At 40.5% G+C, this 15,974-nt stretch overlaps 3 protein-coding genes across 4 annotated transcripts; 1 reads left to right on the top strand and 2 right to left on the bottom strand.

The window, feature by feature from the left end:
• Nucleotides 1–528: 528 nt before the first annotated feature.
• pdpk1b (3-phosphoinositide dependent protein kinase 1b) lies at nt 529–8,706 on the bottom strand. Its single transcript, XM_071926700.2, has 14 exons — nt 8,563–8,706; nt 6,459–6,707; nt 6,201–6,243; nt 5,931–6,068; nt 5,549–5,693; nt 5,322–5,419; nt 5,097–5,172; nt 4,899–4,967; nt 4,535–4,631; nt 4,117–4,290; nt 3,712–3,929; nt 3,382–3,439; nt 2,872–3,024; nt 529–2,751 (listed from the first exon to the last, which is right to left on the bottom strand). Exons 1-14 carry the CDS (start codon nt 8,584–8,586, stop codon nt 2,638–2,640), a joined length of 1,656 nt encoding a protein of 551 aa, XP_071782801.1. The 5' UTR covers nt 8,587–8,706; the 3' UTR covers nt 529–2,637.
• Nucleotides 8,707–9,120: 414 nt separating this feature from the next.
• On the bottom strand, nt 9,121–11,839 carry tsr3 (TSR3 ribosome maturation factor). The gene is made up of 6 exons (XM_071926797.2): nt 11,425–11,839; nt 10,966–11,176; nt 10,270–10,463; nt 10,004–10,171; nt 9,576–9,633; nt 9,121–9,452 (listed from the first exon to the last, which is right to left on the bottom strand). The coding sequence occupies exons 1-6, from the start codon at nt 11,543–11,545 to the stop codon at nt 9,302–9,304; spliced, it is 903 nt and encodes a 300-aa protein (XP_071782898.1). The 5' UTR covers nt 11,546–11,839; the 3' UTR covers nt 9,121–9,301.
• An 89-nt stretch (nt 11,840–11,928) lies between these two features.
• On the top strand, nt 11,929–15,536 carry gnptg (N-acetylglucosamine-1-phosphate transferase subunit gamma). Of its 2 annotated transcripts, none has more exons than XM_071926703.2 (11): nt 11,929–12,093; nt 12,225–12,279; nt 12,362–12,429; nt 12,604–12,658; nt 12,842–12,925; nt 13,061–13,154; nt 13,561–13,675; nt 13,754–13,836; nt 14,590–14,715; nt 14,855–14,936; nt 15,045–15,536. In XM_071926703.2, exons 1-11 carry the CDS (start codon nt 12,027–12,029, stop codon nt 15,125–15,127), a joined length of 912 nt encoding a protein of 303 aa, XP_071782804.2. In that variant the 5' UTR covers nt 11,929–12,026; the 3' UTR covers nt 15,128–15,536. The 2 variants fall into 2 exon arrangements, with proteins under 2 accessions (XP_071782804.2, XP_071782806.1); XM_071926705.2 differs by having other exon boundaries at nt 15,015–15,536.
• The last annotated feature ends 438 nt before the right edge of the window (nt 15,537–15,974 follow it).

Genomic DNA, 15,974 nt, shown 5'->3' with positions numbered 1-15,974 from the left:
GCGGCTGACAGGAAATATCTCAGCTGCAGCTACTAGATTCCACGATTCATGCAAAGCAGGGTGCCAGCTCCTCAGCCACTCCTACTCCCACTCCACCAGCAGTGACAGACACTTGCATAGATTACTCTCCAGAAAAGAGGTCTTCATCTACTGACGCTTCAATATGGACCAATGATTTGAGATACTGTAGGCCTGCTCGACTTATTTTTTGTTTTGTTAGAAATATCATAGCAATCTAAAAATGTTATGAAAAATATCTCATAATCCTGTGTCTAAAGGAAAGGGTGACAGGCATCTTATTCATATTTCGTTTTGTATACAGCATTTCAGGATCATTTAATAGAAAATATGCTTTAACCAAGACTAACTCATTGTCTAGCAAACTTCACAGTCCATATGACAAAAGACATTCATGATGGGCCGATACTTTATTTACATGTTGCAAATGTGGAGATGCCATTGTCACTGAATGCTGCTGCTTTCACTGTGTCATGACCGTGGTTGTTAACAGAAGACAGGACACACTGATTTATTTGTATGCCTAAATCCCTACATGCTTTAATTACTGGACTACCAAGCATTAAGTGGAAAATTCATCATTCAACATCTACTGACCTAGCGCACAAATAATCAGAGAGAGAATGAACAGATTCATTAAATTATCAGAAATATGATTAAATCACTGAGCAAATAGAAAATGTATATGATATAGTAAGAAAAAAGCTGTAAAATATTATAGTTTACAATAATTATTCACATTCAAAGGCTTTACATCTCAATACATACACAACATGGCCCCTGAACATGACTTCAATCCAAATATGATTCATATATTAGAATTTAAATAACACAGAATGAACTAGAGGCTAAACAATAGCCATCAAATAACCTTATACAAGAATAAAAATACAAAAACTGTATCCTAATATCATTGCATTACTTGCTTCAGATTTCAATAATACATCGTCTGTACATCACAGTTCTAGTCAGTTACAAACCAGGTAGAGTATTCCATACACAATGTAACCGACTGCCATCAACTTTGATTCGAACAATTTTTCTAACGAGAGAGAGGCACACACTTTTGTAGAGTGTTTCCTCAACTTTATAGACAGATACAGCAATTTCATCTGTTATTTGGATCAGATAGATATCCTTTAACTGACATCCAACCACATCGAGCCCCCGGCCCCCGGGCCTGAGGTTCCTATTCACCTACTCCAGTCACACACTGCACACACAGACTCAGCTGGAGGAAGAGGACCTTTGGAGAGGACCTTAAGGTAATATGTCAAAATTAAAAGCAGTACGATAATATATCTTTCTAAAACAAGAGCACAAGTTAAATCAATCGCTTAATTTCTATTGGGCCAGATGTCAGAAAGAAACAAAAAACAAAAAAAACATAGGGGCGCTCCCAATGAATGTTGAGAACCCATTGAGGCAGTCCTGCCAACTTGTCCAGGGACTACAGCTTTACTGTGATTGCTTCCGAGAATGATAGTATGTGTATGTATCTCTCTGTTGATGAAGGTTTTCTGTTCAGCATGGGGTGGTCAGCACATTAGATTTTGTTTTCAATAGGACATACTGAAGATGAGCCGACAATCCCACCACAAAAGAAATCGAAGTATTCACACCACAAAGAAATAGCCAGTGAATGGTACAGAACAGCCAAATCATCCAATAATATTAGCTATGGTTGCCAATGCAGTCAAAAATACCCACCTTTGAACTTGAATAAACTATATCTCCAGTGCCCTAGGAGAGAGAAGCGGACAAGGCTGAGCTACAAAACTGGCCGTGCAGGAAAGAGAAGCAAGTTATGATTAGGGAGTACAAGCTAGTGGCATGTTCACCCGCCCCTTATTAGCAATATATCCTCAGTAACGGTCTATGGAGAGCTCACACTAAAACACTGAGACTGATTCAGACCCGTGTGTCGCTGTAGACCAGCAATCTGCTCTGTAATATCCAGACCCAAAGTGGACTGCAATAAGCAAAGTACCAAGAGACTAGAAAACAACTCAAACAAAGGGGCTTTGACAAAAAAAAAATATAGGGTTTGAGTTTGGTAAAAGTATGAGACTGAATCAGGTTAGAGTATCTGTTGCGACTATGGAGTATATGCACTAGAAGTGGGGCCTGAGTACACCTTGCACATACAATGTAGGATTAGGATATGGTTTAAGTAAGATACTGGTATCAGGATAGGCTCTGGTTCACAAAAGCTGGATTGTGTGTTATGGTGTCATAGAAGCAGGAAACCAGTCCTTGCACTTGAGATAGTCTTAGCGGTACCTAAGCTTGTGTTATTCTACAGACAAGCTTGCCCTTCTCTTTTCCCCTGCAGAATGTACAAGAAGCAGATGTGCATGGTGGCAGTCTCATCATCCATACATGGAAAAATGCAATAGAAGCCTCACAGAGAGCACAAAGAACAAGCAAAGCAACCCTGAATCCAAAGTTGTATTTTTTTCCCCATGGTTCTACTCAGGAAAACAAACAAGGTCTAGATGCCAGCGTCTCTAAGAGTTTGTTTACATTGCGGTGATGAAGGGCACTAAAGAGGGTGTTACTCTGCTCAGTGATTGGCCTCAGAGCTAAGAAGGAGTGGCCACAGGAGGAACTGCGTTCCTATAGGCCAGGATTTTGGTGCCTTTGATAGATCTTTCTCCACACTTCCTGGATCTTCTTGCACCATTTGTCAGCATTTCCGCTGGGGTCCATCAAATAGTATGTTCGATTAGGCTGCAAAGATCACAGGAAGGAAAAAAAAAAACAAATATGAGAAGAGATTATGAACAGTGGGCAAGTGTCAACATTTTGCTGGAATAAAATATGCTGGATAAGAAATAAGCCATCATTTACCGTGTGAACAAAGAAAGTCTTGAAGTTCTTGGCCTCTGGGCGGAGCTCTAGAGACCAGGGAATCTCCCCCTTCAGGACCTTATTGACAGGATCCACGTAGTACAGGTGTGGTCCCTCGGTGAGAAGCAGCTGTCTCCGTCGAGCAAACAGACCCTGCAGTGGAGAACCAGACGTGTTGAGACATTAGACCGCCAACAGAGGGGGCTAGTACACAAATGAGACTTTCCCCACCAGACCAGGGAATTCCCCTTCATTTCCTATAAGCTTGCACACGCAGCAATGCCACGAAAAGTGACTTCACTGAGCTTGAATCAACTTGTCTTTTACTGGATGACCTGGTTACATTTTAACTTGAAAGCAAAACCATTACAGAATGCTGCAACACTCTTGTTAGTAGCAAACTCTTGAGTGCTATATGAGAAGTTTCAGTCCATAACTTGTTTATAAAGATTCTGGATTAACAAAACATTAAGAGATCATTTTCAAATACATGGGCAGGAATCTACACACCTTCCGTTTGTCCACTGGGCCCATTTTCAGGATCAGGTTATTCTCAACAAACTGGTGCCTGTGTAAATAAGCAGTGCTGATTAATGTACACAGTAAAGACATGTTTTCCCCTTTCACTCAAGACATCATTTATTCCTCAAAAGAATAAATTTTTTGACAACTATACACACTCATCTACAATATAACATCACTTCTATATTTTTAAGACATGAGCGTCAATCCAAACATGATTCATATAATCAGGATTTAAGCAACACGGTGAACTTGCCAGCACCCTACACAGAAACATCAACAGGTTGACAGGGGTGAGGCGTTTGGAGAGGGGCTCACCAGGGGTTTCCAGTGGTCTGCTTGTCCAGCAGCAGCTGCTTCTCCTCTTCGGAGAACTGCAGGTCCAGCTCAAAGGAGTTGTTGTCCAGATCGTGGATGTACTGCTCAATGTTGCTGCTGGACCTCTGTGGGGGGAGGGACTCGGGCGCCGACAAGGAGTGTGAAGAGCTGGACTGGGCCACCTGCATGCTGCTGAACTGGCTCAGGAGGTCATCGTACTGAGGATGGACAGGAGATCAGCAAGAGAAGGTAGGTTGATGTTTCACTAAATATATATATGGTTTGTACATGGCTTGGTGGCATCACAACCCCAACCACTGCCCATATGGATTTATGTGTGCATGATTGGGCAAGCGACAGACAAAAAACAAGACCTGCACAGTTATAGTAAAGAGAAGAGCTCACATTTCCATAGCAGTCTTCATCATCCTCCGACATGGCTGGCAGGTAGGGGGTGAGCTTGGGGGGCGTCTGTAGGTGGAGGTCGCTCCAGGAGATGGTCTCGAAGAAGGGGTGCTGCCTCAGAGGGTCGTACCCTCCCATCTCCTCACAACCAATCCGCTTGGAGGGGTCCAGTGACTGAGGTAGAAACAGATCACGTTCCAGTGCTTTCATTCAATCTAGAAGTACTGACCCCAATATAACCTTAACACCAGTACAGATAACCCCACGGGATCAATAAAAATGTCATTGTATCTTTTAAGTAAAGTATGAAACTATGGCATATGATGACCTTCTTCCTTGTGGCACTGTTCAAATTACAGAATGAATGAAATAATTTTCAATTTTTTCCTATGGCTCTATTGATGAAAACATGACCTACCAAAAGCTGTTTGACAAGATCCTTGGCTTTGGGGAAGAATTTCTCTGGGAATTCATACTCCAGCTTTATTATTTTCTGGAATATTAGGTACTCGTTTCTACAACAAAGCAAGTATATAACACAAGGGGAAAAGAGGAGAAAATAAGAACTCTGTTAAGGAAGTGTATCAGATGAAATGCTGTTAGCTGGAGTGATATTCTTGGGGAAAGGTTCTCTAAAGACAAACATCTGTTGCACTTGCAATCACCTTCAAAGATAATTTTAGTGGAAACAAAGAATAATAGAAGTGGATCAGTCTTCATGAAAGCATGAATTTATGACAATCAAGTGAATTGTGAAAACTAAATATCCCCTTAGTACTTACCCAGCTCTGAACGGTGGTAAACCAGCCACCAGCTGATAGATTATACATCCCAAGGCCCAGAGGTCAGAGCTAAGGAAAAAAGAAAACAAGTATAGATAAAATCAGCTATACCAATGTATTATCAAATGAGTCCAATAACATAAAAATGGAACAATGATCAGCAACTATAGGAGTTGCCTTGTGGTCAAACCCAATTACCTCTTGCAGGCTGATTTCTCTGTCAGCAGCTCTGGAGACACATACTGTGCCGTTCCAACAAAGGAGTTTGCTCTCGCTGCCAAACAATGCAAAAAACATGGTAAGGAGACAGAATTCAGTTTCTGTTATTCTGAGAAAGTGAAAAACTGACACTTGGAATATTAAATAAACACCCTGAATACTTAATGTTGAAAAGTACAAGTGAAAGTAGGATTGCGGATGTACCTTGCTTACTGTCTGATGACAACTGCTTTGCTGTCCCAAAATCTGTTATCTGGATGTGCATGTCTTCACTCAGAAGAATATTCTCTGGTTTTAGATCTCTGTAATGAAAGGAATTAGGGCAAATTATAGCAAATAAGCTGCTTAGAAGGCTTTGAAAACTCATCTAAAAACAACAGCACTAAAAACAGAAGTAAACATTATCATAAAAAACAAAAAGATAAACTTACCTGTGTATTATCCCCTTATCATGCAAATATTCTAGAGCACAAACTATTTCAGCCGAGTAGAATCTAGTACAGGTCTCATCAAATGAACCGATTTTGCGAATGTATTTCAGAAGCTCTCCGTTCTTAGCGTAGCTAAGACCAAAATCTGAGAAAAGTTAGTTAAGGAACACTGTGAGGACCAGCAACCAATTCTAAAATATTCCATGTAGGGACATTTGGAAAAAAAACCTGTCTTTAATCTTGTAAGTATAATAATATTAATGATGACCTTATTGAAAACAAGCAACTTATTCTGCCAAGTTCTAGCACAGAAAACAACAGAGCAACTGATAATTCAGTTATATACCCCATGCCATGACGAACTGAACTTGTTTAAGGATACACAACTTCTCATCATCTTGAAACGTAAAGTAGAGTTTGACGAAGAATGGGTGATCTAGATTTGACATCAAATCTCTTTCTCTTTTCACGTACTGGGCTTTGTTCTCCTTCATAATATGCCGCTTCTCCAAAATCTTAACTGGAAGAGAAAAAAAACAAGAAATTTTAGGATGTAATAGTAAAAAAGCTAAGGCACTTTCAACAACTTTACCACCTTGAAATTACAGTGCTCTTTGATGCATTTGCCAAGTGGTAATGCATTGTTACTTACTTGCATATTCTTTCCCTGTTAACTGTTCTCTTGCCAGGACAACCTTTAAAAACAAACAGACAGAATGTAACAGACGACATGTCACTGCTATGTCAGAGACTTGAGAGCAAAGCTAGTGACTCTTAAGCTCTTTCTCATCAATTCACCTCAAATGAACTGAAGATGAGTCACTGAAGTATCTTGACCACAAGAATGCTAGCATGTAGCAACATCTATCCAGGTATAATTCATAAGGTAAAAGGAATGCAGGCTACATACGGTCGAGAAGGAGCCCTCTCCCAGTATCTTGCCGAATTTGAAGTCCTCTGGCCTCTTCTTGCGCGGCTGGGGGGCCTGGATGGCCGGCTGCGTCCGGGCCTCTGAGGCTGGGCCCTCCATGCTGGGACAGTGGCTGCTACTTGCGCCTGGGATAGCAAGTGGCGAGCAGGAGTCGGGGTGATTTCTTACCATTGATGGATGTGGGCAGGAACAGATGACAACACTGGGTTGAATGGGCACAACATCATACTGGAACAGGAAGAGGGGAGAGGGTGTATTTAGATAATGTCACTTAACAGAAGATGCAGTTGGAATTCTTGTAAAAAATATTCTTGTGTCTATGTAGCTCAAATCGTGCATTCGTAATAGTCAGCAGAAGAATCTGGAATATTGTGCATCCCTGCCCAAAACTGTCTAAAACTACACTCAAAGATCGTTCCCTTTATGACCACTGATGGGATATAGGTGAGTTCAGGCGACTGTGCCAATCAACCATAAAAATGCTAATAATAAATATGTACTTTGAGGGTGCTGCAGACTGTTAAATATAACAAAACAATGATGTACAAAACAGCAAAGCAGTAACTAAATCACAGCAAATCCCTGAATGTCTGCCCTAAGAATAGGTGGAGAGCAGAGAGCACGTGCAAAATAAATCTTGTGAGAAACTACAAAACCGAATAATCCATTTAAAGTAATTGTAGCCACTACTGTGACCATAGTGGGATCAAATAAGTTCAATGGACAATTTAAAGTGGGCCTAATATGAAGACTAAAATTGATAAGACATGGTTATGGAGCGCCTATTGAAGAAGCTGCTTCTGACGGTCCCACCCTCCAGCGCTAAAGCTGAAAATCTAAACTATGTAGCCAATGTGACAGTCGTGTTGAGTGACACCACTTAAATCACCAAACTTATATCCGTGATCAAATGGACATAGCAGCGCACACAAACATTGGTGAGAAATCAATCAAATGGTGCATCAAGACCCAAAGATAGGATACAGCGCGCAGGTTAGCATGCTTACTATAACATTATTAGGTGCTATCCCTAACGTTACTTATTGTAACTTATTGAACTAGTTGTACGATTTTATGCAAATAATGTTAAGCCGTCATTCAGTGTTAAGGTCGCTTAATTTGCTAACGCTACTTAGCTTACAACTCAGTTAACGCTAGCTCAATTGGCCTGGCCTCTTTTCATTCAAATCCAAGGTGTGGCCATTTAGCTGCCTTATCCAGACATGATTGTATGTTGGCTAACTGGCCATATGGCTACTGGTATATTAATTAATACTGACTAACTAAGTAATGGTCGTTTTAAAACTTAAGCTAACGTTTACCTGACCGCGAGTACTCGACTAACATTAGGCCTGTGCAAACTTTCTTTGCTAACTAGTAACGTTTGCTAGCAAGCTAACGCTAGCTACTGCTGCCTTGTCAAATAATGCCGGCCATCATTGACAGCGAGTTAAAAACTTAACAGCGAAGCCAATTAGCTAGCTAGCTGGCCAGGTAACTAACTTACAAACCATCTGCCATTTTAACGGTAGTAAATCATACCCACGCTAACGGTGCTAAAGTTGGTCGCGAAATTTGAAAGTCAAGAAGTTGGCAATCGAACTATCCAACGCTATCCTTAATTAGTTAACGTTAGGTAGCACGCAATACAGCTAGCCTGCTAGCAAACAGGAGCATCGTTAGAAAGCGCGAACCTGGCTAGCTAACGTACAGCCTTAACGTCAGCTAACGTTAGCCAACAGTTACTGACCAACACGAATCGTGAAGGGAAAATGGTCAGACATGATATAAAATATCATAGCTTTGGCAAATGTTACACCAGCACCAAACTATTCAAATAACTTGTAATACTGAATCGGGTCAGGTACTCAAGAAACCTGATTAACGTAACATTAGCTGTTATGTTAGCTAACATTAGCTAGCTAACGCTGTTAGCGAGTCATAACGTTAGACGATCTTCTGTGGCTAGCACCGCTGTTCAAATGAAGGCCCAATGTAACAATTTGTTGTCAAACAGTCGCCACACTGTACATCTTTAGCACCGGCTTCGAACTGTTATTCGCGTTAAAGTTGCAATACTTACCAACTGACTTGTGGCTCTTGCCATGGAAGTTTTCCGCGAGTATTTATTTGAAATAAAATAATTACAGAACCTCCAGTAATGGCTGCCTCTGCGCCTTCATTTTCGGGCTGTGACGTCGTTCCACAACAATGTTACCGCAAGACAGGAGAGGATAGTCCCCTGTATCCGCCCCCTCGCCACATTTACAACCCTACTGAACTTCATTTTATTGATATGGAGTCAGATGGCAACACTTGTTGATAATCAAATATAGCAGTAGACGTGGCTTATCTAGTCTTTTTGCGCCAGTCTCATGTTTGTGTTTTTGATCGAATAATAACGCATTGCAATGAGGTTTGTCTTCAGCTCGTTTCTGCCCTAGCCATACATTTTTGCAAAACTTTCTTCTCGAAGCAGCCTGAATTCATGCAGCACACTGATGCAATTAAATGTTAATGTAAATGCACTATTCTGTTTTCACTGGTCAGTTTAGGAGCCATCTTTATCCATCTAACCAACTATATCCATCACTGAAGCTCTGATATTGTCCCACATGCCCCTCAAAATTGAATGAAGGAAGACTGCAAACATTCATATTTATTTTGTCTGTGCTGACATACACACCATTTAGTCTTTTGTTTGATACTTTATCAAAACTGGATAGCCTAAATAGGTTGCAGTTTATGTATAAATTATACATGTTACAAAAAGTCTTAATTAGTCTTGCCAGTCCTTGTATTAAAAAGATTCACAATATTCTTTAGTGTGATGTCTTTGATTCGTTCTCCTCATCACGACCTGATGGTACTCTTGACTCATCGTTGCTTTCTGTTTTCTCATCTTCTGCTTCATCTTCGTTGTCATCTGAGCCGTCGGTTTCCTCACTAGAATCATCCTCATCTTCGGGGGCACTAAATACAGAATTGACAGTTAAATGACGTAACTAAACATACTATTGGAAAAGGTCTATTTGCAAACAGAAATAGTGGGCCTGAGAGACTTAATGCCCACATGAGCAATATCAAAAGTCTTACCATCGAGTCGGTCTGTTGAGATTCATACATTCTCTTCCTGAGTCGACATCAAATGGATCTGCAAACAAGATGGATGATTAGCTGTATGATTAGATGTAGTAAAAGAAAACTGCCTCAACAGTAGAGGTCACAACCTCAGCAATATAATAAATCCCTCACAGAGTATGGGGCAATTTTCCACAGATGTAGGAAATTCCTGCCCACACAATGCAAGGGGTGTTCATATCCATGTGCAACATTTCTGAGAAAGTTGCCCAGAATTCTGGGTCAGACATCACAAATCATATTAACTTTGAATAATAAGAAATTCATAAGACTCATACATGTGCCTCTGACAATGAACCATGTTTAAATATCGTCATATCCAAAAAAGGAACATAAAATGGATAATCTGACATTAGACCCAATACTTTTCTCCCCCATTTTACCAAACTCCTCCTCCTCTGGAGCGGCAGTGAGATACTCCTGCTCCACAGACAGGAGCTCTTCCTCTGACCGGCACGCTGCATAGCGCTCCAGCAGAACTTTATTGAGCTCCAAGAACACCATCCCCCACTTGAATTTATTCAACAGGATCACTGCCAGGTCCTCAAAACCTGCAAAATCAAATATGATGGGTTTTCATTGCTTTGGCATGAGTTACCAAAAGCACTCAGGAAGGTAACACAACAAACACACATCAGCTCAAGCCTACCTACAATGCAGAAGGTGGCAGCAAAAGCTTCAACACAAGATAACTTGCAAGGCTTGCCGTAGTTGACTGGGTTTGCAGCTACAAGGTAGGGCAGTAACCTGGGATGAGATCCCACCATCTTACTGAAGGGAGTCTCCTCCAGTTTGGCCCAGGAACAGTCGATGACTGCCAGTCCACTCTGAGCCACAATCTCTCTGCATATAAAGGGCCACACATCAGAGATTTTGACAAATTATTTCATTCCAATTTGATCACAAAACAATGCCAAGTTTAACAAAACCATCTAAATAAAATACAATTTTTATGGACCCAAACACCCTCAGCTTCTCACAACAGACACACAAACCCACTAGGTATTTTCGGAGTACACCTGTCTCTCATTATGCTTGTTAGAATTACAAACTCAACAGTCCTTACAAATACAGTCTGTAATAGGATGTAGCCTGATATATTGTAACTAGCATCATGACAGGCCAACAAAAATAAAAAATAGATGTGTTCACCAATGACCTAAAAATATATGGTTTGGATGGGAAAGAAGAGTGTATCCCACTTATGTGTTTCTCCACATCCCTGTTTATCTGTGGCAGCTTATGGTGTGTCTTATAAATCCTGATAATTTGTTATAATAATAAACAATGAGGCTAGTAATCATTTTAATGGGCGCAGTATGTAAGTGGGTAACTCAAAACACACCTGTCTGCTGGCGTCACATACTTTGTGCCCATTGGACTCAGTATGAGGCCATTAAACCTCTGGTTAAGGCGCAGGTTGCGTACAAAGCCCTTGCGGACCAACTTCCTGCCAGTGCAACGCTTTGGATCACAGTGGCCCAACTCCCACATGGCAAGAGGACAAGGCAGCTTCACCTGAGCAGCCTCTGCTCCCTCCTCTGGGTGAAGACTCGCTGGAAAACACAGTGGACAAGACAGTGGACATGAGCGTACATTATAATGTGAGTGTCAACCTACATACTGTAAAATAAACACCTATACACACGTTTATTTGGGATATGAGTAATAATATTTTACTGGTTTTGTTGCCACATATGAATAGATATGAAGCATAATAATAGCTAGATCCAAATATGAATAGATATGAAGCATAATAATAGGTAGAAGCATTATTTTGGATCAACAGTCAGTGCAGCTTTACCTTCTAGTGCAGTATGCATTTCTTCTGTAAAAGCTTCTAAAGATTTCCCCTTCATTTTGTGCCGTTTGTCTTTCCCCTTGCTGTCAGGGCGGAAAGGTTTGCCCTGTTTCTTTCTTCCCATGTTGCACACACAGCGGTTAGCTAGACAACCAGATTACAGTTTGCATGAAAGCTAACCATCAGCTGTTTAAAATACTGCCTCCTCTACTTAGCTAGCTACACTAACCAGCACGAAAGAGTGACACGAGCATGAGTGTTTGAAAATTAATCTTCCTTAAGATATGTTTAGTATTTTATCTAGGCGTCCGTAACTAAATATACTTAATTTATAAGTTTAAAAAACATGTATCGCTATTATTGTATCAGTTTCTACTTAACTTGCACTGAATGTTATGCTACCACTTGGTATCTTTGGAAGCACGCAGTCTAAGGAGAGAACAACGCATGCGCAGGGCTTATTTTGATCAGCTGACCTGTCACCTGACGTGTTTTCTTCTCGAGACGACCAACGAAGCAGGAAGTGTAGCAGAATGTCGAAGACCTAATTGTTGTTTAGGTCAGAGGAGTCTGATAACACATTTTAGTTTACCAATAATTCAGCCATGCACTGTTTGTCTAAAGCAGTACGTCATGTAATAAGGACGTGGATGGTCTGTTTATCTCTTCTCGGTAAGTATTTTGTTCTCAGTTTGTTTCCCGATGATGCGCCACCCTGTGCTGGGTTGTGTTGGTGTACAATGTGTGTGTCAGTGGAAGCTATGAGGCATGTTGAGTCTATCTGTCGACTTCTTTTTACACAGTAACCCATGGATTGGCTGGTAAAATGAAGATAGTGGAGGAGCCGAACACATTCGGGTAAGCAGAAAGCCATGATGTGACTGCAACACTGCACCTTGTTGTTTTATCTTATTTCTGTTTTGTTTACCCATCTGTTCAGGCTGAACAATCCTTTTGTGGCTCAAGGAAGCAGACTGCAGCCTAAAGTCACTCCATCTCCAGTGTCTGGTAAAGTGGCCTGACATATAACTTACACGTCATCCTCCATCCATATTGTGTCTCTCTAGAGAAGATAGATTTATAAGTAATGTTGTCATACTTTTTATTTGTAGGAGTCAGAGAAATGTTATGAAAACCTCATTGTATATCTTTGACCATGACTATGTTTATGTCTTCCTCAAGGCCCAGCACACCTCCATCGGTTGGCTGGAAAGTGCTTCAGTTTCATAGAGTCAACGTAAGTATTTTACATCATGCATCATGTAGGGACTGTGTGTTTTCATTCCCCATTAAGTTTACATTTGCTTTAATCATAGCTCTTTTGGCTGCTGATTGTAGATTTGATGCATGTTACATAAGAGTAACTACAGTATGTGGAAAAACTGATATAAAAGGGTGATGATGACTGGTGATTTTGCAGGTATAAATATGAATTCTGTCCATTTCACAACATTACGCAACATGAGCAGTCATTCAGATGGAACGCCTACAGTGGGATCCTGGGGTGAGTGGCTTCTACTCAGAAGCAGAAACCTAATCTACAGTCACATTTACAAGATATTTGGAAATGTGAATAAGTGAATGATTGCCAGTAAGCAATAATCATACTGAAAGACAAGCTAACTATGTTCCCCAACAGGATCTGGCAAGAGTGGGAAATAGCAAACAACACTTTCACCGGCATGTGGATGAGAGAAGGGGATGCATGTGGGAGTAGAAATAGGCAAACCAAGGTTGGTGACATTTTGAAAAATTGAAATACATTTGGGTATTCTTTCCTTTAATAGTATTTAGGAGGTCCCACTGGCTTGGGTCAATGTCTGTATTTCTCAAATAAAAGACCCATAAAGACCGTTTTAGACCTTTGGGGGGTAATAAATGAATCCCTACATGGCAATGGATGTTCATTTAACTCAGAGTGTAAAAATCAGTTAATATACTGTAAGTCTGTACCCATCAGAGTAAATTTAACACTTTTAGATAGTTATGAACAGCCTCCTCAGAGCCATATCCGCTCTCTGAGTGGACAAACAACTCTCTAATCAACACTTGTCAACTGAAAATCATTGTCACTGAAAAATCAACACTAATTAACACTGGCAAATTTGCTGAGTAATTTGTTTTGTCACGTTTCTGCAGGTTATTCTCACCTGCGGTCGCAGCAGCAAGCTTGCTCAGGTGTCGGAGCCCAGCACCTGTGTTTACTCTCTATCCTTTGAGTCTCCACTTGTCTGCCATCCGCATTCTCTTTTAGGTAAGACAGAAGATCATTTCATACGACAAATCAGCTCTGGTAATATTGCTGTCTGATCATTTGTCTACTCTATCCTAGTGTATCCGACTCTGAGTGAGAAACTGCAGAGGGAATGGGATGAAGCTGAGCAGGCTCACTATGAAGGTCTTATTACTGAGCAGGTGAGCTACTGACAGGAGTGTATTCCAGGTGTGAGTAGGGCTGGGCGATGTGGTTGAAATCAGTATCAAGATAATCATAATGATTTTTTTCAATATCGATATATATCACAATATAGCTCACGTATGCAAAATCACGTTAAATAATCAAATTAATGTTCATGCCATTGAACCGATTGATAATGTTAGGTGTGATGTCAAACAAAACTGAAATTTTCAAATATTCCTTAAAATGTTTCATACCTCATTTTGTCAGTTACGAAAAAAAAAATTACTTATCCATTTAGACAGCAGAATTGTGCGTCACAATATCCCAAAATCACCATATAGATAGATAGATAGATGGATAGATAGATAGATAGATAGATAGATAGATACAGTATTGTCCTACAAAAGGAAATTTGATTCCACCCTTTATATCATCACGATATGATTCCACTGAAAGACGCTAAATGCTAATATTGAATTATCGCCCAGCCCTAGTTGTAAGAGGATGGAAACTCAAACCCAAACTGATTCAAATACAAACGCCTTAACTGATCCAGGCAAGAGCTGCTACATGTTAATCATATATTCCATTTGTGTTGCAAACTGTGTGTGTTTATTTACATTTCGAAGCGAAGTTATAACCAAAACTGTCTCAGAATTAAACTTCTTTTAGGATTAACAAATTGTTAACCATTTTCATTTGCATTTTAGGTATTTAGCGCTTATCCACAGCAACTTGTCCACTAACGCACTGTATGTTTGCTGCAGGGATACAATAATCTCTTGAGGGATATTTTTGAGGATGCTGGTTTCCTGAAGAGCCAAAAAGTGAAGGTGAAGCCAGATGTTGCAGCCCATTCAAAAACACACGACTCTTTACAGAAGTGCAGTGAGGTGTGTATATTTAGAACCAAGCTATAATTACATGTCCAAATGATGGTCTACAAAAGAAATTGTGTACAATATTATTACAATATTGTTTTACCTTTTGAGTGATTTCTTTTTATTCACTTACCAATATGTTTGCGTACAGGACTTCCGCAAACAGAGTGAAGAAATTGAGAGACTTCGCGCTCTCCTGACTCAGCACAACATTTCTTTTGAATCAAGCCCAAGTGAGTAAAGCCAGCTAGGCTACACGGCTTTACACAACCAAGCCAACCCTCAGTTACATGTTGTCACATTATAATCAGCTGTGTAATATCATTCTCTGTCTGTCACAGATGAAGCGCAGGGTCCAGTCAGTGTGACAGTGAAGGATCAACACCTGAGGGGAGACAACGGCCTCATCGCAGATCTACAGTGAAAATCTACAACCACCAGTCACATCCATCTCAAAATCCCACACTATTTCCAGATATAAACAGCAGGACTGGATTTGAAGATTTTGGTTGGTGTTCAGTGTGCGGTACATGGACAGTGGCTGGACAAGATGAGTGTCAACAAGGCTGTAGAACTACAGCTGAAATTATTCTGAACAACAAATATCTCCCTGAGAAATGACAGCGAGTCAAAAACTGAAGTCATTTGTGGATCTCAAATTTCTTCATTCCTTTCCAGACTTTGTCCATTTGCAAAACATTTCCTACATAGGAACTGAGACACCCAGCCAGAACCTTCTACAGAACTTGTACAGAAAAACTGTTACGCAATCAGACTGTAAATATGGCGCCATGTTGGGGAATAAATAAATATTGTGGTTTTAAGACAATGGATCACTGTAATAGTGTGAGGATCTTTTGTTTGGCCAGAGAAGAATGCTTTTTCTTTTTTTTGTTATTAAAGAGAGACTACCTGTATTCACTATCAGAGCGTAGAGTGGCAGCATAATGTTTTTTACTTATCTAGTCTTTCAGAGTCCTGGATTGACATCAGAGGCTTTATATCAAAGACTTCCCCTTAGCAGTCTAATACAGATATTGATTCGCTTCCCCTGTAGAACTCTGATTATTGAGGATTATTGTCAGTGACCTATCTTGGTATAGTGTAGAATGAACAGATGAACCAACTGGCGACCTGTCCAGGGTTTCTCTCCCTGCCTTCCGCCCCAGTGTATGCTGGGATACGCTCCAGCCCTGTGACCCTGAACTGGATGAAGTGGGTAGAGAAATTAAAAATGGGGTTAGGGTTAGGGTTATTCAGTTTAAGTAGCA

This window comes from Centroberyx gerrardi, chromosome 20 (genome assembly GCF_048128805.1).
Source record: "Centroberyx gerrardi isolate f3 chromosome 20, fCenGer3.hap1.cur.20231027, whole genome shotgun sequence".
Taxonomy (NCBI): domain Eukaryota; kingdom Metazoa; phylum Chordata; class Actinopteri; order Beryciformes; family Berycidae; genus Centroberyx; species Centroberyx gerrardi.
Note: the sequence above shows the minus strand (reverse complement) of the source record. Positions and strands in the feature narration are given on the sequence as shown.